Source organism: Dipodomys ordii, unplaced genomic scaffold, assembly GCF_000151885.1.
Source record: "Dipodomys ordii isolate 6190 unplaced genomic scaffold, Dord_2.0 Scaffold16, whole genome shotgun sequence".
In the NCBI taxonomy this organism is placed as follows: Eukaryota; Metazoa; Chordata; class Mammalia; order Rodentia; family Heteromyidae; genus Dipodomys; species Dipodomys ordii.
The window spans coordinates 4,564,452-4,587,288 of NW_012267232.1; the positions used below are offsets into that span (position 1 = coordinate 4,564,452).

Below are 22,837 nucleotides of genomic sequence, written 5' to 3' on the forward strand. Positions count from 1 at the left end.
GATTGAATCCAGGGGCTTTGTACTGTTAGGCAGTAGCTCTCCAATTCAGCTACAGCCTTAGTTCCTATACAACTATTCTTTTACAATCTTTTAAAAATTTTATCTACAGCAACTTATACTGGACAGACTGGAACAGAGAAGCTCCTAAAATTGAAACATCTTCTTTAGATGGAGAAAACCGAAGAATCTTGGTCAATAAAGACATTGGATTACCCAATGGATTAACCTTTGACCCTTTCTCCAAACTCCTCTGCTGGGCAGATGCAGGTAACACTAATAGAATATGTAACCAGATCACAGTATCACACAGTCTGTGCTATCGCTAAACATTTGAAGAACATTTAATAGTTACAATGACTTTTCTTTTTGGTGTGGGTTGGATAGGGGCAGGGATGGCTGAATTTGGTATTAAGTTGTTGTTTTGTTTGTCAGTCATGGGGCTTGAACTGTGGGCCTAGTCCTGGGCACTATACCTGAGCGCTTCAGCTCAAGGCAAGTACTCTACCACTTGAGCCACAGTGCCACTTCCTGTTTTCTGGTGGTTAATTGGAGATAAGAGTCTGAGGAACTTTCTTGCCCTTTCCTGCCTGGGTTGTCTTTTTTTTTTTTGGTCCGGTCGTGGGGCCTGAACTCTGGGCCTGGGCACTGTCCCTCAGCTCTTCAGCTCAAGGCTAGTGCTCTACCACTTGAGCTACAGCGCCACTTCTGGCTTTTTTCTTTTTGCTTATGTGGAGCTGAGGAATCGAACCCAGGGCCTCATGCATGCAAGGCAAGCGCTTTACCACTGAGCCACCTTCCCAGCCCCCCTGGGTTGTCTTTGAATCACTATTCTCAGATCTCAGCGTCCTGAGTAGCTAGGATTATAGGCATGAGCCACTGGTGCCCGGCTTGGTATTAAGTTTTTATTGCTTAACAGACCAACATACTTGGTAAACCTTTTAATTTAAACAAAACATTGGCAGGAAGATCATGAGTTTGGAGATCAGATTGGGCTAGACAGACTCACTTCAAGGAAACAAAAAAAATCAGAAAGTAAAAAATAGCATTGACTTGACAAATGTAAACAAACAGGTTGTTCTATTGTGGAGTCAAAATGAGAACCTTCCACTCATACTTGCAGGTGCTGAGGGTATTCTTTGATGTGGCAGGTTGGCTTCTTTTTGCAGTACCTTCAGAATACAAGTTAATACTGAGACTATTTCTCTTCTATGCTTTTCATTATGAGAATAACTGAAAGGTGCTACATAATTACAGTTTTGAACTGTAATGAACTGTATGAAAGGCTGTTTTGGAACTTAAGAATCTAATTAAAAAGGTTTTTAATGTAGATGGGCCAGTTTCACAACCCTGTTGTCCAAGCATTAGTGTGTGTGTGTGTGCTGGTCCTGACCAGGGATATTGTGTGTGTGTGTGTGTGTGCTGGTCCTGAGACCAGGGAGTGTGTGTGTGTGTGTGTGTGTGTGTGTGTGTGTGTATCTGAGACCAGGGATTGGGTGCTGTCCCTGGGCTTTTGTGCTCAATGCTAGTGATTTACCACATTGAGCCACATCTCTGTTTCTGCCTTTTTTTTGTAGCTAATTGGAGTTAGTTGAAAGTCTCATAGACTTTCTTGCCCTGGGTGGCTTTGACCTGTGATCCTCAGATCTCAGCTTCTTGAGTAGCTAGGATTAGAGGTGTGAGCCACCAGCAGCTCAGCTATCATTACTTTTTTTGGTGGTGATGGTGATTGTGGGGCCTAAACTCAGGGCTTGGGTGCTCTGAGCTCTTGTGCTCAAGGATAGCAAGCACTGTACTACTTTGAGCCACAACTCTACTTCCAGCTTTCTGATTGTTAATTGGATGTAAGTCTCCCTGACTTTCCTGCCTGGGCTGGCTTTGAACTTTAATCCTCAGATCTCAGCCTCCTGAGTAACTAAGGTTAAAGGTGTTAGCCACTGGTGCCTGGCTCATTTAGTTTTTAAAAACATCTGAAATTGCCAGACATAGGTAGCCCATGTCTGTAACTCTAGCTACTCAAAAGGCTGAGATTTGAGGATAGAAGGTTCAAAACCAGCCCAGGCAGGACAATCTGTGAGACTGTTTCTCTAATTAACCAGAAAAATGATGAAAGTACAGCTGTGGCTCAGGTGGTAGAGCACTAGCCTTCAGCACAAACTCAGGAATAGTTTGAGTTCAAGCTCCAAGACACCCTGCAATAAAAATTATCTGAAATTGAAATTTCCTCCTAAGGCATTTTGAAACTTAGAAATCCTTGAATTCATTAGCCATTTCAACATTTTCAAGACTGCTTTCTTAACACTGGAAAATAGCATTGTTAACTTTTTAGTTGTGTTTATTCCTGTAACTAAGACAAGAATACTTGTAGATCTGGGGCAGTTATTTACTGTTGTTTTCAACAATTTGTGAGATAGGGTTTCAAATTATAATGCTTATCTCTGGAAGAAACTTAGCCAGACTAGCAAAGGTAATCTCTTCTTAAAATAATTGTTTGAATTTCTATTTAAAAAAATGAGAATGTGCAAACCTAGTGACTAGTAATAGAACAGGACATTATTGGGTTGCTGGTTTTTATGACTGCAAGGGGAATAAAATGCCCCATTTCGTATTCTGCCTTTGATATCTTGAGAAAAAAATTCTGCCACTGTCATTTCTGGCAAAGCATTTTTATTTCCCTTATGGCATGAAAAGTTCCTATTTCCCCCTTGTATGCTTTAAAAGGAACCAAGAAACTGGAGTGTACACTACCTGATGGCACTGGGAGGCGTGTAATCCAGAACAACCTCAACTATCCCTTCAGTATCATCAGCTACGCAGATCACTTTTACCACACCGACTGGAGAAGGTGAGCCTGGTACCTGACCAGTGGCTTTGGTATGCACACTTCTTGTACCGAAGCCAGTAAGTAACTTTAGTAAAGTCCTGAGGATGGTTTCATCGCTCCTTATTCATGGATACCATTCTACATGTTTTACTGCTGTTGAAATCATCCTTTCACTTCACCCAGAAATAAGGTGTTACTGCCCACAGGGAGCTTTAAAACTGGCAAAGCTATTTAGTAATCAACTATATAAGGAAGCATATTTATCAGAATCTGCTCTTCAGAAAGGACTACCTTAAGTGGTACCCTAAGGTAGTTATTGGATAGTTAACCCCCGCCCCCCCGCAACCCTCTCCTCCCAAGAAGACTATGGACTTTTCTACATACCTTTGAGGCCAAAAATACTTAACCCTCAAGTGAAAACGTGAAATATTTTAACAGAATAAAAAAAAATGTCAGGGGTTGGAGACATGGCTCAGTTGGTAGAGCACTATCCAATGAAAGCATGAGGTACTGAGTTCAGGTCCCAGTCTTGGACCTAAAAAAACATAATCTAAGTCCTTTGGCTTCATTCTCTACAACTTTGGTTTAACTGATGTGCCAGAAGACCCAGACACCTTGTGGTCTATCTTTAGTACAGTTTGTGTGGTTCCAAATGCAGCTAGGATTGAGAACAATTGATTTAGACCAATGGCTCTCAAAACTTCCCTGTGACACCAACATTAGCCAGATGACTTGTTACAATGTACACTGCTGGGTTCAATCCCAAGTTTTTGACTCAATAGATCTGAGGGGAACAAGAACAATAAGTCATAAATCAAAAGCCCTCTGGTTAAACTGATTTAAAAACTGACTCTGGATTCACTCTTCTTTCTGCTTCCAGGGATGGTGTGATATCAGTGAATAGACACAGTGGCGAATTCACGGATGAGTACCTTCCAGAGCAGCGATCTCACCTCTACGGAATAACTGTAGTTTATCCCTACTGCCCAACAGGTAAAAGAATGTGTCGGGCGGGTCTGCGGGCCAGCAGGGGAGGGAAGAGCTGTCTATGGTGACTGATTCTATGCTGCCACCAGCACTGCTGCCACGGCCATGCTACCTAAAGTCCACCTAGCTTAGGTATAGACAAAATGAAGACTTGGTATTGCATCTTGGCTACAAAAATTCACCACTGCTCTCTCCTCTCACAGGAAGAAAATGACTATGAAATCTAAAGGAAGACTTGAAGTTTACAATCAGCATCCTGACCCTAAGAAAATTACTATAAAGGAAGAGAAAGTGAAAAAGGAATTAGCCATTAGAAATTACTAGATATATAAGATGAACATTTTTTAGTGCAACAAGACTAAGTATATTTTGTGAAAGTTTATACCTCAATCTTTACTACTGTATTTTTTAAACAAAGGTTATTTGCAAGCTTACAAAAACGTAATGAATTTTAATAGTTGCTTATTAAAGCAACTTTTTATAAACATATCATATTTTAAAGTTCAAATTCATTTAAGATCCAGTTTGTTTTGGACTCTAAATCTGAATTTTGGTATGGATTCTTTTTCTGGCCAAGAAACGAAAGCACATCACCAATGATGTAATGTAGTTAGAGATTATGCAGAACTGCTGGGAAAGAACCAACTTATTTATAGATTCCCAGCCAAAGTTAGATGACTTTTTTTCTTTACCTCTGCATCAGTGCATTTCTATTTATATTAAAAGGTGCTACAATTAATCATTTTTATTTTCTCATCCCATAAGTGCCTCTACAAAAGTACCCACTAAAAGTATTACATTTATAAATACCAAAGATGTAGCAATTCTCAAATTACCTAGATACTACAATAAAATATTTTAAGTTTTCCTGTGGTCTAAGGATCTATATTATTTCTAGGACAAAGCTGGGTATAGTCATGTACCATAACTACAAAGGAAGAAACACATAGTTATATAAACATGTAAAGGCATACTTTAAAAAAAAAAGAAAAAAGGATAACACTCCCAAACTTTATTAAAAGAAACAAAGCAATGGTGGTGACTCTCTACATAACACAGTCAATTTTCCAGGATCCTCCCTCGGAAATGTGACATCTGATTTCCAAATGCATGCCAGAAGTATACATGGTTCCCAATTGTACTAAGAAGGTTAAGAAGCTGAAATCTTGACGTGTTCATCTTCCTACTTTCCCTAGTCTGTGGTCTGTCTTTGGATCAGCAATAATTGCCTGAACAGCTACTATGGCTTCATTAATTTTTGTCTGTAGCTCTCTGAGCTCTTCTATATGCAGCAGTCGCAGAATCTGAGCAGCTTCATTAAGAACTGCGTCTGTTTCATAAGAAAAGAACACTGTGTTAACATATGGTTTTTATATTTAAGACCATCTACTCATATCAACAATTTCCCAAGCCTCTCGAGAGTTTAAATCACTTACCTCCTGTGTCAAAACCAAGAATATGTTTGTCTAAAGCAACAGGCAGTCCCTTAAAAAAAAATGGGTACAAAATGAGACTATAGTTCATAATAACTTTTTGTTATCTGAAAACTAACCCCCCCCCAAAAAAAAAAACCCTAAACTTAGTCTTCTGTTAACTTTTAGCTACATTGGTTGGGGACCTAAGATTTTTTATTATTTTTTTGTGGTCCGGTCATGGGGCCTGAACTCTGGCCCTGGTGCTGTCCCTCAGCTCTTCAGCTTAAGGCTAGCGCTCTACCACTTGAGCCACAGCGCCACTTCCGGCTTTTTTCTTTTTCTCCTTATGTGGTGCTAAGGAATGGAACCCAGGGCCTCATGCATGCAAGGCAAGCGCTCTACCTCTGAGCCACCTTCCCAGTCCAAGATTTTTTAAATTTAAATTTGCCTGTTTTTCTTATGACAAGAAGCTAGGAGAGAGTGGCCTTTAAATATATATACTGAGAAGCTCTGTAGGCCACCTACTCCTTTAGACAGGCCAATAACTTAAACCCTAGACAACCTATACATGTAATCCAGCAGTGCTTTGTCACTACTGCTATGGAAAGAGCTGAGCAGAGGTTATTTATGAACACAGGTTTTGCAAAATATACAAACCTATCTAACATATACACAGCTATTTTGTTCAAATAGCTTGTTTACCAGATTATCTATAGATATTAATTTGAAAATAGTCTGGGGAAGTAAGGAGAAATTAAACCATTTAGCTAGTTAGTACCTATATTCAGATATACCTCGAGGGTGGCACCAAACTTTTCAATGACTATCAAATAAAAATAATGTCAGCCTAAACTGATTATACTGTGTAAAATACACTAATAAAAACCAACCAGCCAGATGCCCGTGGCTCACACCTGTAATCCTAGCCATCAGGAGGCCAAGATAGAAGATCGTGCCCAGCATGGGCAGCTCCAATTAACCACCAAAAACTCAGAAGTGAAAGAGTGCTAGCCATAAACAAAACTCAGAAGTAGCACCAGGCCTGAACTCAAGCCCCATGACCAGCAAAAAACCAAAAAACAAAACTCCCCCACCCCTCCTAAACACACCAAAAAAACAAACGGAAAAAAAAAAAGACCCTTATGCTTTCAGTGTTATAGACTGTCACTATACAAATGCTTTAGTCACTATTCAGTTATCACCTAATCTAAATAATGTTTAAGAAAGCAAGGGATATGAAAATACAGTGGACAAAATAAAGATGGATTTGTACTGAGTGGCTCCATGTCAACTGGAGACCAACAGACCACTAAGGAACTACCCCTGAAAATTGCATGCTTCAAATACTAGTTACATCCAGTGATGCACATCTTTAATCCTAGCTACTCAGGAGACTGAGATCTGAGGATTGCAGTTCGAAGCCAGCCTAGGCAGCAAAGTCTGTATGACTCTAATCCCTAATAAATAACAAAAAAGCCCGAAGTGGAGTGTGGCCCAAGTGGGAGAACAATAGCGTTGAGCAAAAAAAGCCCTAGGACTAGGTTACACATTTCCTGAATTGTGAAATGGTAACTCCTCTGTGAAACACTTTAATAATAAAAAATATTAAAAAAAAAAAAACCCTCAGGAACAGCACTCAGGCTAGAGCTCAATCCCAGAACTGGGGTGTGTACACGTGCACGCACACACACACATGCTTACAAAGAACACTAAGGTAAGAGTTTCATCACTACGTTATAGGCTGGTATGTTTTAAAGATGGCACTGAAATGAAGATTTAGAGCACTGGAAATAACAGCAAACAAGAGCAAAGGGATTTGGCTATGCCTCTTTTTGTATTGCATTTCAAACTAAGACATAATTTTGCTGAAAGAACCACATCAGCTTATTATGCCAGAACAATCTACCATCTGTTCTATACTGTGAGTGAATTAGGCTGCTCTTTATTTCATTTTCCAGGGCTGATTCATACATAATTAAGAACCTTCAGAAGAAAATTGGGTGACTGTCAGAGGGGACTACACCATGTGGCATTAGTAACCTTATAACACTGCTGTACTCATTAAAGAGGTCACAGGACAAAAGACACTGGAGGACCTGAGGGAAAGGGAACAAAAATAATCAAGAATGGCAATTGTGCAGAAGGCATTCACTGATACATCTACACAGAAAAGGGGTCATTATTAGATACCTGCAGCAGCTGCTTGCTAATCCCTGTTGACACTGTATTCTTACGGTCAATGAGGCTTTAGGGATATTTGAATTCTTTATTTTTAGCAGTACGAGGGTTTGAACTCAGGCCCTTGTGTTTGTTAGGCAGGTGCTCTACCAGTTCAGCCACAGCCCAGTCCTTCAATCAAATCAAAATATTCCACTAGTCTTTATATGGGGGATGTGGGGGGGGGGAGGTTGGTCATGGGGCCTGAACTCGGCCTGGGCGCTGTCCCTCAGCTCTTCAGCTCAAGACTAGCGCTCTACCACTTGAGCCACAGTGCCACTTCTGGCTTTTTTTTCTTTTTCTTTGTGCTTATGTGGTGCTGAGGAATCAAACCCAGGGCCTCAAGCATGCAAGGCAAGCACTCTACCACCTAGCCACCTTCCCAGCCCCACTAGTCTATTTAAAGGAAAGGTGGATCAAGGTGTCCTGAACAAAACAAGATGATTTTCTCTTAAAAATCAAATGAGTAAGGACAAGATTTAGATTTAAAAAAACTAGTAATGAAGTGTGTCCATTTTCACTGTGAGAATAGTCCAAATTTTACAAGAGTAAATTCTTTATAAAATAAATTTCAACTTTGTACACTATGAATGAGCTGTTGGTAGCTTCCATAAGACAACATGAGATAAACATGAAGTTCATGTATATTCAAATGACCCCTCCCCTGCTGACTGGACAGTCAACTTGCTTACCTAGATCTGATTAAGTAAGTTATGATAACTGGGTTGTTTGAACAGGTGGTTCTTAGGCAGATTCTCATGAAGTTTAAAATCATGGCAACACCAGAGGTCACTTCATTGAAGTAATGCATTTATAACATACATACCTCTTTTGTTTGATTTGCTTTAGCAACTGCATCCTGTGTTAGGCGCTCCTGAACCAAAATGCGAATTGCCTAAGGAACCCAAAAGGGGACAAAATTGTATCTAGCATTAGAATGTTATAAAGCTTTTTGTTAGAGCTGACACTTTTTCCTACTCATTTTTTGATGTCTAAGAAAAGCATTCCAAATATGCTATGCATTTATTTGTTCCTCCTCTCATTTAGTTTATGACTAATCTAACAGGACCATTGTATAACTATTCCAAGGAAATTTACATACTTATTTGAATAAAGAATAAGTCTCTGAAATAGCAGTATTTCAAATAAAAACAACTTTTTGTCTTTTGGCATCCAATCTGGGCCGAGAAGATCCAAGTTAACATTCAGATTCAGTATAGAGAACTGTAATGAGCCAAGAATAGAATAGTATTTCCCTTGTTAGAACTGCCATTTAACACAGAGAATTCTAAAATGTAGCATAAGTTATACTTTAATCTCTTCTGGATAGAGTGAAATTATAGCTAATTTATTGTGAAGTAGTTTACAGTAATTTTCATGCAAAGGTCTAGACAAAAGCTTTACTCTCTTATAAAATCAATAATTTCTAGGATAACTTCCAAGCTAGTTTTTAAGTATTCCCCATCTTGCTCTACCACTGTACTTGGAGAAATACTAGGAATACCTTTTCTTATTCCTATTTTTCTATCTTCCAGAACTAAGAGAGCTTTCCCAAAGTCAAGTAATGCATTTAGGAAGGGGTACTCAAGACAGAAGCATTCATTTCCTAAAGAGATTTAGGTATGTGTTAGTGAGGATTGATGGAATTGAGGTAAGGTAATGTACAAAATAAGACAGACTGTAAGGTCAGAGTACCTAGATTCATTTCCTGCATCCCCCCCTCTAAAGTCTCAGTATCTTCATGTGCTTTTCGTTTTTTTTTGGGGGGGGGTCTGGTCGTGGGGCCTGAACTCTGGGCCTGGGCGCTGTCCCTCAGCTCTTCAGCTCAAGGCTAGCGCTCTACCACTTGAGCCACAGCGCCACTTCTGGCTTTTTTTTTATTCTTTTTGTCTTATGTGGTGCTGAGGAATCGAACCCAGGGCCTCATGCATGCAAGGCAAGTGCTCTACCACTGAACCACCTACCCAGCCCATCTTTTTTTTTTTTTTTTTTAGACATTATTACTTACATCTACGCTTACTGGAATGGTTGGAGATTACCTTTGAAATGATTCAACACAAATGGTAGGCATATAGTTAATACTCTAATTTTAGACATCAATATTTTAAAGATTTTTCTCTATACACAGTTCTTGTTAAGACTCAAAAATATGAAGCTCACCTTAAGCATTACCAGATAATCATCATGACGCTGAATCTGAAGAAGGTTAGCCAAAGCCATCACACCAGCCTTAAAATCAGGATTATTTACTGGGAAAGATTAAAAATAAACAAAAAAACTGAACTTCTGCAAAAAATAAAACTACATATTTGTGAACCTAAGAACTTACAGAAAACATTTTTAAAATTTCTAGTTACAAGTTCAGTGATTAGGAAAGACAAATGGTTTCCCTGTTAATACACTTTCATCAGCTAAAGCTGAGTAACTTGGTGAAGGATTAATTTAAATTTAACTCACATAAGCATTGTCCTGTAACTGTCTTAGAAAAAAAAATCCATTTACATGGCTCTTTTAATTAACATCTCTTCCCAAAGCTATTAATTTTCATACATAGATCCCTTTAGCAGACAGTTTTCCCCAAACCTTTTCTCTAAGCAGCGGCTCTGGATTGCCCTAGACGCATATTCATTTATAAAGATGACTCATAAATTATAGGTCTTAATGAATTAGCCAGTAAAAGCATATTTAACATATCATAATCCATATAATTAGAATCTTCTTGGTTTAAAAAGGAAAAATTACTAAAAGACATGGGATTTAGAATAATGAGTAATTTTTTCACTTGTTTCATACTGTCAAGGGATTAAAAAGAATTTATACACCCAGGAAGACAAACAATGACTCGCATGATTAGATATAAATCAAACCCCAAATTACTTGAAGCATATCAAAGAGCACACTAACAAGTATTCAATTGGACGATGAGAAGCACTCTGTAACTGATACTACAACATTATGGAGAATAAAATGTAAATAAACATCACTATTGTCTACAGGAAGCATTCTTAACTTACAAGAGTCAACTTAAACTTGGACTTCACTCTTATCAAGTTAAAGCAAAGGCAATCTGTTTTATATATTTATATACTCACCGTCCAAATTGGCTAATGGCTCTGCATTTTTAGTTGCATTGTCAGTATTTTTTGCATTATCAGCTACTAAGTCCTTGTACTTTTCAGCTAAAAACACAAGCAAAAACACAATTTGTAGACCTGTAACTTAAGGCAAAAACAGAGTGCTCATAGAATTTAATTAAGCTAAACTAATGATTGTAAGTGTAAGATATCTCATCTAGTCAAAATTACTTTTTCAGTTAAAACTTTTTAACCCTTACAGAAGATGTGATTGTCGTTTTGTAATTAAGTGTTTGCCTAAAATTCATGAGGCCCTGAGTTCGATTCCTCAGTACCACATAAACAGAAAAAGCCAGAGGGGGCGCTGTGGTTCAAGTGGTAGAGCGCTAGCTTTGAACAGAAAGAGCTCAGGGACAGTGCCCATGTCGAGGTTCAAGCCCCAGGACTTGCCAAAAAAAAAAAAGGGAAATTAAGTATCTCATTTTAGTGTTGACACATGCCAGTACTGGGGCTTGAACTCAGAGCTTCACACTCTTGCTTAGTTCTTCTTCTTTGCTCCAGATTGACACTCACCTGAACTACACCTCCACTTGCAAGCATCTACACTGTAGGAGGGGAAAAAAAAAAAAAAACCCTGCTTTATAGTTCTCACTATAACTTGAGTCAGAGGAATGAAAGAGGGAAAGCACAGGTTACAGATGTTTTATGTAAGTTTTTCCCCAAAAATCTATATAGGGAATACTATATAGGGAACCTAAAATCTTGGCTTACAAAAAAAAGTATCAAATCTAGTATTATATATAAATCTAAAACTTGTTTCATGGAAACTCAAAATTTAAAAGGTAGGTCACTATCATTTGAAAAATATTTAGAAATAAAGTTAATGACAAAACTGGCATCTTTGGCTGTTTATGATTTGCTGATGAAACAATGAAAACGTAGTTTTAAAATTTAAGTCACACAGGCATTAGGCTACAGGGGCCCAATTTGGAATGGTATAAAATTAGGACAGATGGTCACAGAAAAGGATCACAACTACTAAGTAAAATAAAAATCTGTATCTACAACTGATTTAAATAAATGGAAGTAGAGAAAGCTCTTCAGGGTAGAAAGCCAACAAATGAATGTTGAAGGAATGATGGTTCCGGGAAAACACCTTCTAGGAACTATCCTAACAAATTCAGGCAATAATCACTGAATCGGTGATAAAATAGGAGAAGTTTGAGGAGCAAAAGCAACTCTAACAGTCTCAAAGTTCTCTCCCACAGATAATCAAGTGATCAAAAGTTAAGATGACTAGTAATATCATAATCCTCCTGCACTTCAAAGAACACATCACCTCTGTGTTACTTCTAAATAAAGCATAAACCTTGAGTCTAATCATGAGAAAATATCACACAAACCCAACATGGACATTCTCAAAATAAATTTCAGTGTCATGAAGCCTAAGTCAACACTGGGGAAATGTTCCAGATTAGAAACCAAAGACAAACTGAATGCAATACATAATACAATATTGCATTACATTGGTTTTTTTGTAAAAAAAAAAAAATTGAGGGAGAGATGTAGGGAAAGGTGTTTACAAACAACATTATTAGGACAATTAGTGAAAAATGCTGCATTTTATCAGAGTTAATTTCCCAATCATTATACTGTGTGACAAAGTCATTTTTAGGTATTACATGTTGAAATACATAAGGGTCAAAGGGAATTATTTTTAATTTACTATCCAACAGTTCAGAAAGGCTATCTATATATTTGTATATGTATACAGAAAGGAAAAAAAAAAGTAAAGGAAATAACATGCTAAACTTGCAGAATTTGGGAAAATGAAAATTCTTTGTAGTATAATTTTCCTATAAATTAAAGTGAGAGAAACTTCAGAGTCTAATTATATTAATGGACAAACTAGAAAAAAGCTTTAAATAATGACAGGACACAATAAAAATTCACAATGGTTGCAGCAAATTTAAGGAATTGTAAGAAGGTAGCAACATCAATGTAAAGCTTTAAAAGAACACTAGTGCCTCCTACTGATATGAAACAGCATTACAACTTTAAATCATTTCCAAGTCTTGAAATCTGTTTTTAAAACTTGCTTTCTCCTTTAGCTTATAAATTCACTTTTGATACCAGTTGCCCTTTAACTATATATTGATTTCCTTTTTCAATCTAAAACAATTACTCTATTTTACATATATGATTCTTTTATTCACTAAAAAGATGGTGCTATTACTGAGAAATAAATGTCTGTGTAGTTTTTGGGCACACAACCAGAAGGCACCAACCACAGAAGGTTGAGGAATTATAAAAGTGGAGCAAATGAATGAACAAATGAAAAACAAATATACCAACAAGTGACTACAAATTTATTTGGGAATAGATTAAAAATCTGGTAGAGAATACTTTATTGCAAATTAACTCACAGATAGTTTTTAATCAATCCATAGCAGGATAGGTTAAAAATACCTTTTTAAAGGTCCTAAGCACCGTAACCCTACCTAGACCACAGGCTTGTATTTATTTTTTGCTGGAACAGAAAACACAGGTATCTTCTTTGTAAACTCAAACTGAAAGAAAACACCCTCCCAATTAGTTTTTCTTGAAATTGCTGAAGTTGATCAGGAACCATTATATACAAGACACTACATCAGGACTGTGGGCAATCAAGTCTGTCTGTTCCCTGCCCCAACCATGTCTACCTCAACACCTGGCACCTGTTCTGTTACCTTATCAAAAAGGACTTGTATGTTTGATAAAAGAAGGATCCTAAGACAGAAAGATAATCTAGGAAGGCCCATTCTCATCTATCCTTATAGGAGGGAGGCAGAGGAACCAGTCAGAGAAAAGGACTGTTGAGTACAGGAGTTTTTATCTTTCTTGCTGTTGTTTTTATTTTTTGTCAGTCATGGGGCTTGAACTCTGGGCCTGGGTACTGTCCCTGAGCTCTTTAGCTCAAGGCTAGTGCTCTACCACTTGAGCCACAGCACCACCTCCTTGCTGTTGCTTATAGTGTGTTTATAATGTACTATGTGATTTTTTTTGTTTCTTTTGTATGTTCTACCCCCATTATATAACCCCTGTTTTCACTGTATTTGATTCTGGTGCCCTACATCTTGCATATACTTTTTTTCTAATTTGGGGAGGGGAAGGGAAATAACAAAATGCTGAAATAAGGACACAGGTTGACCCACTGTATCAATGAGATGTACAAGACACTATGTCGAAAACAAACTTTACAACTTGGGGGTGGGGCAATGGGGGGGCATTGGAGAAGTGGGAAGGGAAGGAATGGTAGGGGAAAAACAAAGGAGGGGGTAACTACTCGATAGGAAATGTACTCATTACTCATGTAACTGTAACCCTCTGTAGAGTATCTTTACAATAAAAAATATGTTAATAAAAAAAGAGTATCATAAGAAAAAAAAAAAAAGACCGTTGAGAAAGGCAGAGAACACCTGGAAGATGCTGTGCTGCTACATCTGAAGATGGAAGAAAGGGCTGGCGTCAAGGCAGAGGCCCAAGAAGGTGGAAAACACATCCCTCCTCCACGGTCTAACCCGTTTTCACTGTACTTGATGTTGGTATAATTTGGGGAGGGGAAGGGAAAAAACAAATTGTTAAAACAGGGATACAGGTGGACCCATTGCTACAAAGAGATGTACAAGATGCTATGTTGAGGGCTGGGAAGGTGGCTCAGTGGTAGAGCGCTTGCCTTGCATGCCTGAGGCGATGGGTTTGATTCCCCAGCACCACATACGCAGAAAGAAAAAAGCCGGAAGTGGCGCTGTGGCTCAAGTGGTAGAGCGCTAGCCTTGAGCTGAAGAGCTGAGGAACAGCGCCCAGGCCCAGAGTTCAGGCCCCACGACCAGACCCCCCTCCCCCCCAAAAAAGCTGCTATGTTGAAAAACAAACTTTACAACTTGGGCCGGGTTGGGGGGGGCACGGAGTAGACATGGAGATGGGAGGATGGGAGGGGAAAAAACAAAGGAGGAGGCAACAATGCTTGATAAGAAATGTATTCATTAACTTGCTCATGTAATTGTAACCCCTCTGTATGATATTTTCACAAAACTTACTAGAAAACAAACAAAAAACCCCCACATAAAAACAGATTTTCCCTACAGTATAAGGCTTATGGCCTCCAAAAGAAATCAGCTCTGCTGACCTTGTCTTCAGCCTAGTGAGACAGATGTTGGCATTCAGATTCCAAAAAAAGAGAGTAAATTAGGATTTAAGTCACTGAGTTTGTAGTCATTTAGAACTAAGATTGCATGCAAGAGACAAAAGCTTACAAAATTTCCTGGGGAACCTCAGACACAGAAACAAAATGGAAAGTGGAAAATGACTTTGTAGGCATAGAATTAAACACTGACAGCTCAGAGGGAACTATTACTGCTGCTAAGGTGGCATTTGAGCTGGATCTTTAAAAGCTGGATATAAAATTTAGTTGTCTAGGTAGACTGAAATACCAGGCTAAAGAGCTTAAGGTTCCTTTTGCTTTTAAATATGTAACTGAAGCTATTCTTTGGAAACAAGAAGTAACATTCTAAAACAGATTCACGTCCATGGCTATCCCTCTCTAAAAACACCCAATCGTGGTCTGACACAGACTCCCATTTCAGCAAGTCAGTTAGTGGGCTCTGCTGATGAGCACAGAGGGTGACTCCAGCAATAGACTGGAAGACAGCAGAATCAGCTTGACAGTGACTGGTGGCGGAAACAGGACGACTGCAATGAGATCAGAGAAGATACATTAGGCATAAAGAAAGGCCAATGGTGGCAGGAGGGGAGAGAAAGAGAAGCCAAAGAGGTTTCAAAGCTAATGATTGAAAGACTAGATGATGATACCATAAAAGGATAGATCTAATATGATCCAATCTTAACTTCAGATGTGGGCAGGCCTTTCAAAACTGAAAATCTAATGAGAGGAAACGCATTTACTGAAAACTTATCCTTTCTACAAGGACTAGTATTCAAAATCTTCCAATGACAAAAGAATGTGTGGTGAGACAAACATGAAACACACAGTGTTCTTATACACACTGGCATCTGCCACACTGCACTCTCCTTTCCAATAACTGCTACAACCTAATTTCCAAAACCCTGTTAACTCGGGACAATAGCAATCACTGAACTTAAAGAGGTTAAGGTACAGCCTGAGAAAGAAGCAAATTTAGGAACACAATGTTACTTTGTTGAGAAGGTAGTCAATTAGCCATCTCCATAAAACAGCATTTCCAAATTCTAAAAGAAAAATATAAATGTCAATGAAAAGACAATAAAGTGCTTTTATTTCTTGTGATAAAAATGAGCCAAAGGTTAAACACTGTAGGACAAAGAAACAATTTACATTTTCACACTGCTTTCCTACCTTTGCTCTCTTCAAAATAACACATTCCCACAAAACATACCATTATCTCCATATTCAAGCCGAACAGCTAACCCAAGAAGCCAGTCAATTGCTTCTTGTCGATCCTGAATCTTGAAAGGACAGTTAACATCTCTGAGATACTGTGAAAATAAAAAAAAGCAAAGCACAACTTAATTTCATTACAACAAATAAATGAATGGTAGCTTAGAGAGACCTTAAGAGACCTTACAGAGATCTCTGAGAGTGAGACAGAGAGAGTGAGAGAAAGAAAGAAAGAGAGAAAGAGAAAGACAGAGAGAAAGAGAGAGAGAGAAAGAAAGAAAGAAAGAATTCAGTACAGAGGTATAAAGTCAGGGCTTTGAGCTTACTCAGCTGGTACTCTACCAGTTGAGCTATACCCAACCTTTTGGTAAGTTAGTGGGAAATGATTCTAATACTTTCCTGCCTGGGCTGGCTTAGAACCTAGATCCTCTGGATCTCAGCCTCTAGAGGTGCTGCTATGATTGAGCCGCTATCAGTGACGCTTCCTCTCACAGTTCCGTTACTAAATTGTTGATGCAACTATTAAAAGGAAATACTTCAGCGTACCTCTTAATAAGCAAAATACTTCCATCATGCTTTTTTTTCTTCCTTTTGTTCAGCAGTAGTGGGATTTGAACCCAGGGCCTTATGCTTAGTACTCTGGTGTCATACTACAGATAAAGCATGTTGCTAGTCCTGAATTCACTGGTTATTTTTAGGATAGGGTCTCACTTCCTGCCCACAAGCACATGAGGCACAACCCTGACTGCTTTTAGGCCTCGGTTCCTTGCTAGGATTACAAATGTGTGCCCCAAATCCAGTTTACAGGGTCATAAGGGGTCTCATGAACTTTTCTACATAGGCTGGCACAATCTTACTGTTTTCAGCCTCTCAAGAAGCTAGAATTACACTTGTGAGCCACCAGTGCTGGAATGTATCATGCTTAATTTTTTTTCTTAACTTCTATATCAGGACATCTGGGGTCTAAAATTACCCCATTTTACAGATGAGAAAACTGAGCATGGAGAGATTTAATACTTGCCAGTGGCTATACTACATAGAATTTAGAATCTAAACGTTGATTCCAGGTCTCAATACACACAGCACCAATCAACACAAGTCAGTTTTTAGAAAAAGACATTTAATAAATAAGTCACATGATATAAATGTCTACTTTCATATTCTGTACATGTTGCTAAATAGAGTAACTCAGTAACAAATATAACCTATAAGTACTTGAAGCTGTTTCCAAGAAAGTGGTACCCTTCGTTTTTAAAGATGTAACTCATGGTCTAACAGGAATTACAAGAGATGTTTTCAAACATGCTTTAAGCAATGGGACTACCATTCAAGACAGAGCAAATTGATAATACCTCTTTTGCTAAGTTATTTTACTTTATAGTTACCTCTGGGTGTTTTATGTCAGAAAACAATTTTTAAAGTTATTTGTTTTTATTTTTGTGGTGCTGGGAATGAATCCAGGATCTCACACATAGTAGGCAAACCCTCTACTGGCTACATCACCAGTCCCCCAAATTTTAATATTCTTCAAACTGCCTTCTACATATGAAACTTCATTTTTATATTTTTCAAATATCCTTCTATTGCATGTGTATTACCTTACACACATGAATGGTTACAAAATCTCAATATAATATACTTCAAAGTCTTAAGGACACTGAACATTTCAGAATTATTACTATTTTTTGTTAGTCATGGTGCCTTGGGCACTGTCCCTGTGCTCTTCAGGTCAAGGCAAGTGCTCTACCATTTGAGCCACAGTGCTACTTCTGGTTTTCTGGTGGTTTACTGGAGATAGGAGTCTCAAGGACTTTCTTGCCCAGGCTGGCTTTGAACCCTGATCCTCAGAACTCAGCCTCCTGAGTAGCTAGGATTACAGGTGTGAGCCACTGGCGCTTGGCATATTTCAGAAATATTTTTAAGGGCAAAAAGAATGAAGCAGAAACAGTGGCAATCATAAGCATGTAAAACCTGCTGTGGGTGGGAAACTTCTGTAAGCAATGGTATATCACTCATTAACAAAGTCACTTCTATGAGTACCACTGCTATTTATTGAGATAATGGAGACAGAAAGGCTCATCAAGTTGCCCAGGGTCAACTGTTCTGTTTAACGACAGAACAACTTGAAACATAAAAATCACCAACTTTAAAGAGAAAGTTAGGCTCAGAATTGCTTTGCTTTTACCCATCGGAGGAATATGATGAAAATGTGTAGGGCTAGTCTTTTTTTTTTTTTTGCCAGTCCTGGGATTTGAACTGTGGGCCTGGGTGCTGTCCCTGAGGTCCTTTGGCTCTAGGCTAGCACTCTACCACTTGAGCCAATGTGCTACTTCCAGCTTTTTCTGTGATAAATTGGAGATAAGAGTCTCATGGACTTTTTCTGCTAAGGCTGGCTTCGAACCATGATCTTTGGATCTCAGCATGCTGAGTAGCTGGGATTACAGGTGTGAGCCACTGGCTAAGCTGAAGACGATTCTTTCTGTAAATTTTTATTTCTAAAATTAAACCCATGGAAAACTTATTCTAGTCACAAAAATAATACGCACGGCCTGTTTTAGCACTATCGTAAATGTGGACACCTGTGTGCATTAAATATGGCAAACGACTTAATTTTCAACCCAGGAAGTAGTGCTGTGGCTCAAAGGAGTAGAGTGCCTTGAATAAAAAAGCTCAGGGATAGCACCTAGGCCCTGAGTTCAAACCCCAAAACTGACAAAAAACAACATGAAAAGTTAAAAAAAACTCAAGCATATCTGTAATATCTTTCAATATAAAAGATAACACTAAAATGAATTATTGCAGCATTTTCTTGTCCAATGTAAGATTTCTGATGTGGGCTGCTAGCTGAACAAAAACTATTTTCCATTTATAGTATACCACTATTAAGAAACTTCACAATGTTTTTAAAGGAGACCATTTCTACCTAAATACTGAAAGGCTGGCAGAGATAATTTTCTCTAAAAATCCTAATGCCTCAAATCAGCTTTATTAACAGTAACAATAAAAGGCATTTTAAACTCACCAAGTAGTTTTTAGAAAAGCTCTCTGTGCTTATTTTTACTTTCTAATGTATTACCTTTTCAAAGAATTTGGGCCAGTCACTGCTGTGGATGTTTCTTAAATTTCCTCTGTCTTCAATCTTGTAGTGCCTTATTTTCTGATCTTCAAGCCAGACAATAAAGTTTCTAAATTCAGCTTCATCTGCAACAAAAACATAAAAAAAAAAAAATCACTACAAGTATTACAATGAAATACTTCTTTCTCCACAGATGGTCTTGTGAAATTTTCTAAACCTCTAACTGAGCCTATCACCAGTGGCTCACACCCATAATCCCAAGTACTCAGAAGGCTGAGCCAAGCCAGAGCAGGAAAGTACATAAGACTCTCATCTCCAATTTGCCAGAGCTGGAAGTGGAGGTGTGGCTCAAGTGGTAGAGCACCAGCCTTGAGTCACACAAGTGTGAGGCCCCAAGTTCAAGCCCAGTACAGGCACAACAACCACAAAAAAATAGAACTACAAAACAAGGACTCCCTCCAACCACAGCCAACAGAATTAGGAATTGAAGGTACAGCTCTCCTAGAGCCAGAGATTTAGTCTATTCAAATCATGAATGAATTAAACTCTGGATATTGACACTAGTTGTGTAAACATGAACTTACATTTTCTGTGTTTCAGGTATTTCTGGGGCATTAAGAGGATAATACCAGGCCTTTTCTCATAGTTCCCAGTGGTACACGTGAAAAATGCCTAAACAGTACATGGCATGTAGTTTCGCTAAGTTGTTAACATTCCAGTTATTTTTTTTGAGGGAGTCTGGGCAAGTTCATAGATACACCAAGTAATAATGAACTAAATAAAACAATAAAAAAAACTAAGTACAAGAACATATGATACAAACTCACAAAAACTGGAGACCATATGACTGTGGTCACTGAATGTTATCTGAATATTAAGTGCGTGTTATCTAATCTTCCCGTCCCCTTTGGATATACACAATAGCCTCGTGTTACAAGTCAGGAAAGAGAAACTCAAAAGATTCCAATTCAAATCTAAAGCTCTAGGCCATGGATCCTGCTTTTGTTCTTAGACAAGGCACAAGACAAAACAAGATTTTGCTAAAATGTAAATATGCTTCTACGGGCGGATTTAGCCTGCTCTGAGATTGTTTTCTATTTGTGAGTCTTACACACTGGTAGGCGTACTCTCACCAAGTTGCACTGTCAAAACTTTCTAGTCTACAACTACAGAAAGAACAGCAATGAGCAGTAGAGTGTGACCACTGAGTAGTGGGGGGTATTACTTTAAAAAAAAAAAAAAGAAGTTAACGCAGTACAATGCCAAACACTTCCCCGGGCATCTACTGTGAACTTTTTAAGCCCCTCTACCTTGTGGGTGTTTTTTGTTTTGTTTTTCACGGCTCTGGTGGCTTTCTTCACGCGTGGCTGTCCACGCTCTGGCTCTGGAGACCTGCTGGCTTCAGCTCCGGGCCCGTCGTGCACTTAGCCAGCAAGTGACTCAGCCCCATCCCCCCCCCCAAAGAGCACGCGGGGGCTGGGGGGGGCGGGTGCTCCATTCTGGGGGACCCCAGAGAACAACCCGCAGGAGGGCGATGGCTTTCGGGGCGCGGAGGGGCCCGGGGGTGGAGATGGGAGCCGGGAGTTTGCCAGGTGCAGAAGAAAGTGGCGCTGCCGGGGCGGGACGGGGTGAAGGGGGCTCAGGGCGACGGCCCCCCGGAGGGCCGCAGTCCCGCGGAGAGAATAAGGCCGCCTGGGGTCCGGGCGGGGAGGTGTGGTGGGGCGGGCGCGAAGGGAGGGGGACCGCCGCTCGGGTCAGGGCCACGCGGCCGGCCCGGCCACCGACTCACCTTTGCAGTTGAAGCCGGCCGGGTTGTGGTAATCAAGAGCTGTCAGCTTACGTCGGAACATGGTCCCCGCTTCTCGCTGGGGGTCCCCCCGGGCCTCCGCCGGGAGAGGAGAAGCGAGGTGGAGCGAGCGGCTCAGGCACCGGCGACGCGGCGAGAGGGCGGGCTGGCGCCGGAGACGCTTCGGAGTGACAGGGGCCTGCGCCAATCGTATCGCAAAGTTGTTGGCCCTCGGTAAATATTCACCAATCACAGCTCCTTCTGGGAAGGCGGGGTCACGTCGCCGCACGTCGACGCTCAAATAAACTTTATTGTCAGCTTCCTAGTTGTACAATAGGCAGGAATCCTGTTGTGGGGAGGTAGTTTGGACTGGTCTTTTCTCACTTCTTGGTGCAGAATTAAGAGAATGCTGTCTTCAGGTTTTCCGCTCCTGGCTACGTCTGTCCTTGGATCATAGATTACCTGCTTAGTATTTTTAATGCATTCACCCATTCATGTATTTACTGCTCCTCCTACATTGCTCTTCTAACTGCTAACACGGAACAGGTCCTTGAAGCAAGTTAGGGATTAGTTGAGAGTGATCCACAGATAAGATGCAACAATAATACTATAGCTTCGAATATCACTAGCTAGAGTGAAGGCAGAAACTGGGATCATCTCTACCACCCTTAAACCTTCAGTACACACCTAGTAGCAACTTCTGCCATTCAGTTTCTTATCTCTCAAAACAATCTGGCGTGACTTGAAGACTCCCCAGGAGGCTGAGAGCTGAGGATACCGGTTCAAAGCCAGTTCAGGAGGAAAGTATATGAGAGGTAGTCACCAGCCTTGAGCAGTCGAATCTCAGCAAGAGTGTCCAGGTCTTGAATTCAAGGCCCAGTACTCACACACACACACACACACACACACACACACACGTAAATAAAAAAATAAATAAATGAGCTATGGCTTCAAGATTTGAGTTCACTCTGCAGTGAAAATAATAACTTACTTTGAGGGAAGACAATTACAAAACAAGCAATGAATAACAATATGGCACAGGTGGCTAGAACTTCTGGGGCGGTGGGATAGGAGAGAGCAACAGCTGGTGAGACCACAAACAAAAACGGGCTTGATCAAGAAAGGCCTTGCTCAGGCAGCTTGAAGGCAACTATTGAAGCTCTGGCGGAGAGGAGGGATGGGGGGGGTTAGCAGCAGGGGGTAAACTCAGTATCTGGGAGGCATACAAGGAGTAAACTGTAGAAAGCCATTTTCAGGAAGTTTATGTATACTAACAAGCCATTTCCAGGAAGTTTATGTATACTAACAAGCACAGATGTGTAAATAAATGCTTGCAATCTACAGTTAGGAAGTGATGAAAGTACAAAGCATATTATAAAGCCAGAGTATGGCTTTAAAGAGATATTATGAGATAATCTGTGTTTTCCAGTAAATCAAGAATCCTAGTTCAAGAGTTTTGCTTCTGCCGGGCGCTGGTGGCTCATGCCTGTAATCCTAGCTACTCAGGAGGCTGAGATCTGAGGATCGCAGTTCAAAGCCAGCCCGGGCAGGAAAGACTGTGAGACTTCTATCTCCAATAAACCACTAGAAAACCGGAAGTGGCGCTGTAGCTCAAGTGGTAGAGCGCTCGCCTTGAGCTGAAGAGCTGAGGGACAGCACCCAGGCCCAGAGTTCAAGCCCCACAACCCACACACAAAAAAAAGTTTTGCTTCCAACAGAATGTGACCAAAGATGCAGCTATAATCACAGACTATCTTGCAGCCTAGTTGAATAATTAATAAAATATTAGGCAAAATATCAGAAGGGAGATCCGGGAAGGGAAAATAACAGGTGAATATTCATGAGCAATTGCAGATAATGCATTTGTTAAAAGTAGAGATCGTTCTTACCATTTGTTTTCTGACACTGACCCTTTTGTGCAACATCTAAGTGGTTTGTTCCAGGTTTAGTGTTTATTTTTCAACTTCACTAGTTGTCATCTACTTAAAATTGTCCGTAATCATCAGCTCTGGCCACCCACATGCCTAAGGAGGTTGGAGGAAGAT

The 22,837-nt window shown here is 39.8% G+C and overlaps 2 protein-coding genes across 2 annotated transcripts in view; one reads left to right on the forward strand and one right to left on the reverse strand.

Annotated features, from left to right (window-relative positions):
• Nid2 (nidogen 2 (osteonidogen)) overlaps positions 1 to 4,681 on the forward strand; it is a 69,372-nt gene extending 64,691 nt beyond the window's left edge. Inside the window, exons 19-22 of the mRNA XM_013012321.1 lie at positions 110 to 267; positions 2,719 to 2,842; positions 3,702 to 3,814; positions 4,012 to 4,681. Coding sequence (XP_012867775.1) covers positions 110 to 267; positions 2,719 to 2,842; positions 3,702 to 3,814; positions 4,012 to 4,022 — 406 coding nt within the window. The 3' untranslated portion in view covers positions 4,023 to 4,681. The remainder of the gene's footprint in view (positions 1 to 109; positions 268 to 2,718; positions 2,843 to 3,701; positions 3,815 to 4,011) is intronic.
• Positions 4,682 to 4,811: 130 nt separating this feature from the next.
• Positions 4,812 to 21,016, reverse strand: LOC105982656 (chromosome unknown open reading frame, human C14orf166). Its single transcript, XM_013012322.1, has 8 exons — positions 20,796 to 21,016; positions 19,007 to 19,131; positions 15,929 to 16,028; positions 10,533 to 10,619; positions 9,601 to 9,689; positions 8,267 to 8,335; positions 5,245 to 5,293; positions 4,812 to 5,138 (listed from the first exon to the last, which is right to left on the reverse strand). The coding sequence occupies exons 1-8, from the start codon at positions 20,854 to 20,856 to the stop codon at positions 4,984 to 4,986; spliced, it is 735 nt and encodes a 244-aa protein (XP_012867776.1). The 5' UTR covers positions 20,857 to 21,016; the 3' UTR covers positions 4,812 to 4,983.
• Between the last annotated feature and the right edge of the window lie 1,821 nt (positions 21,017 to 22,837).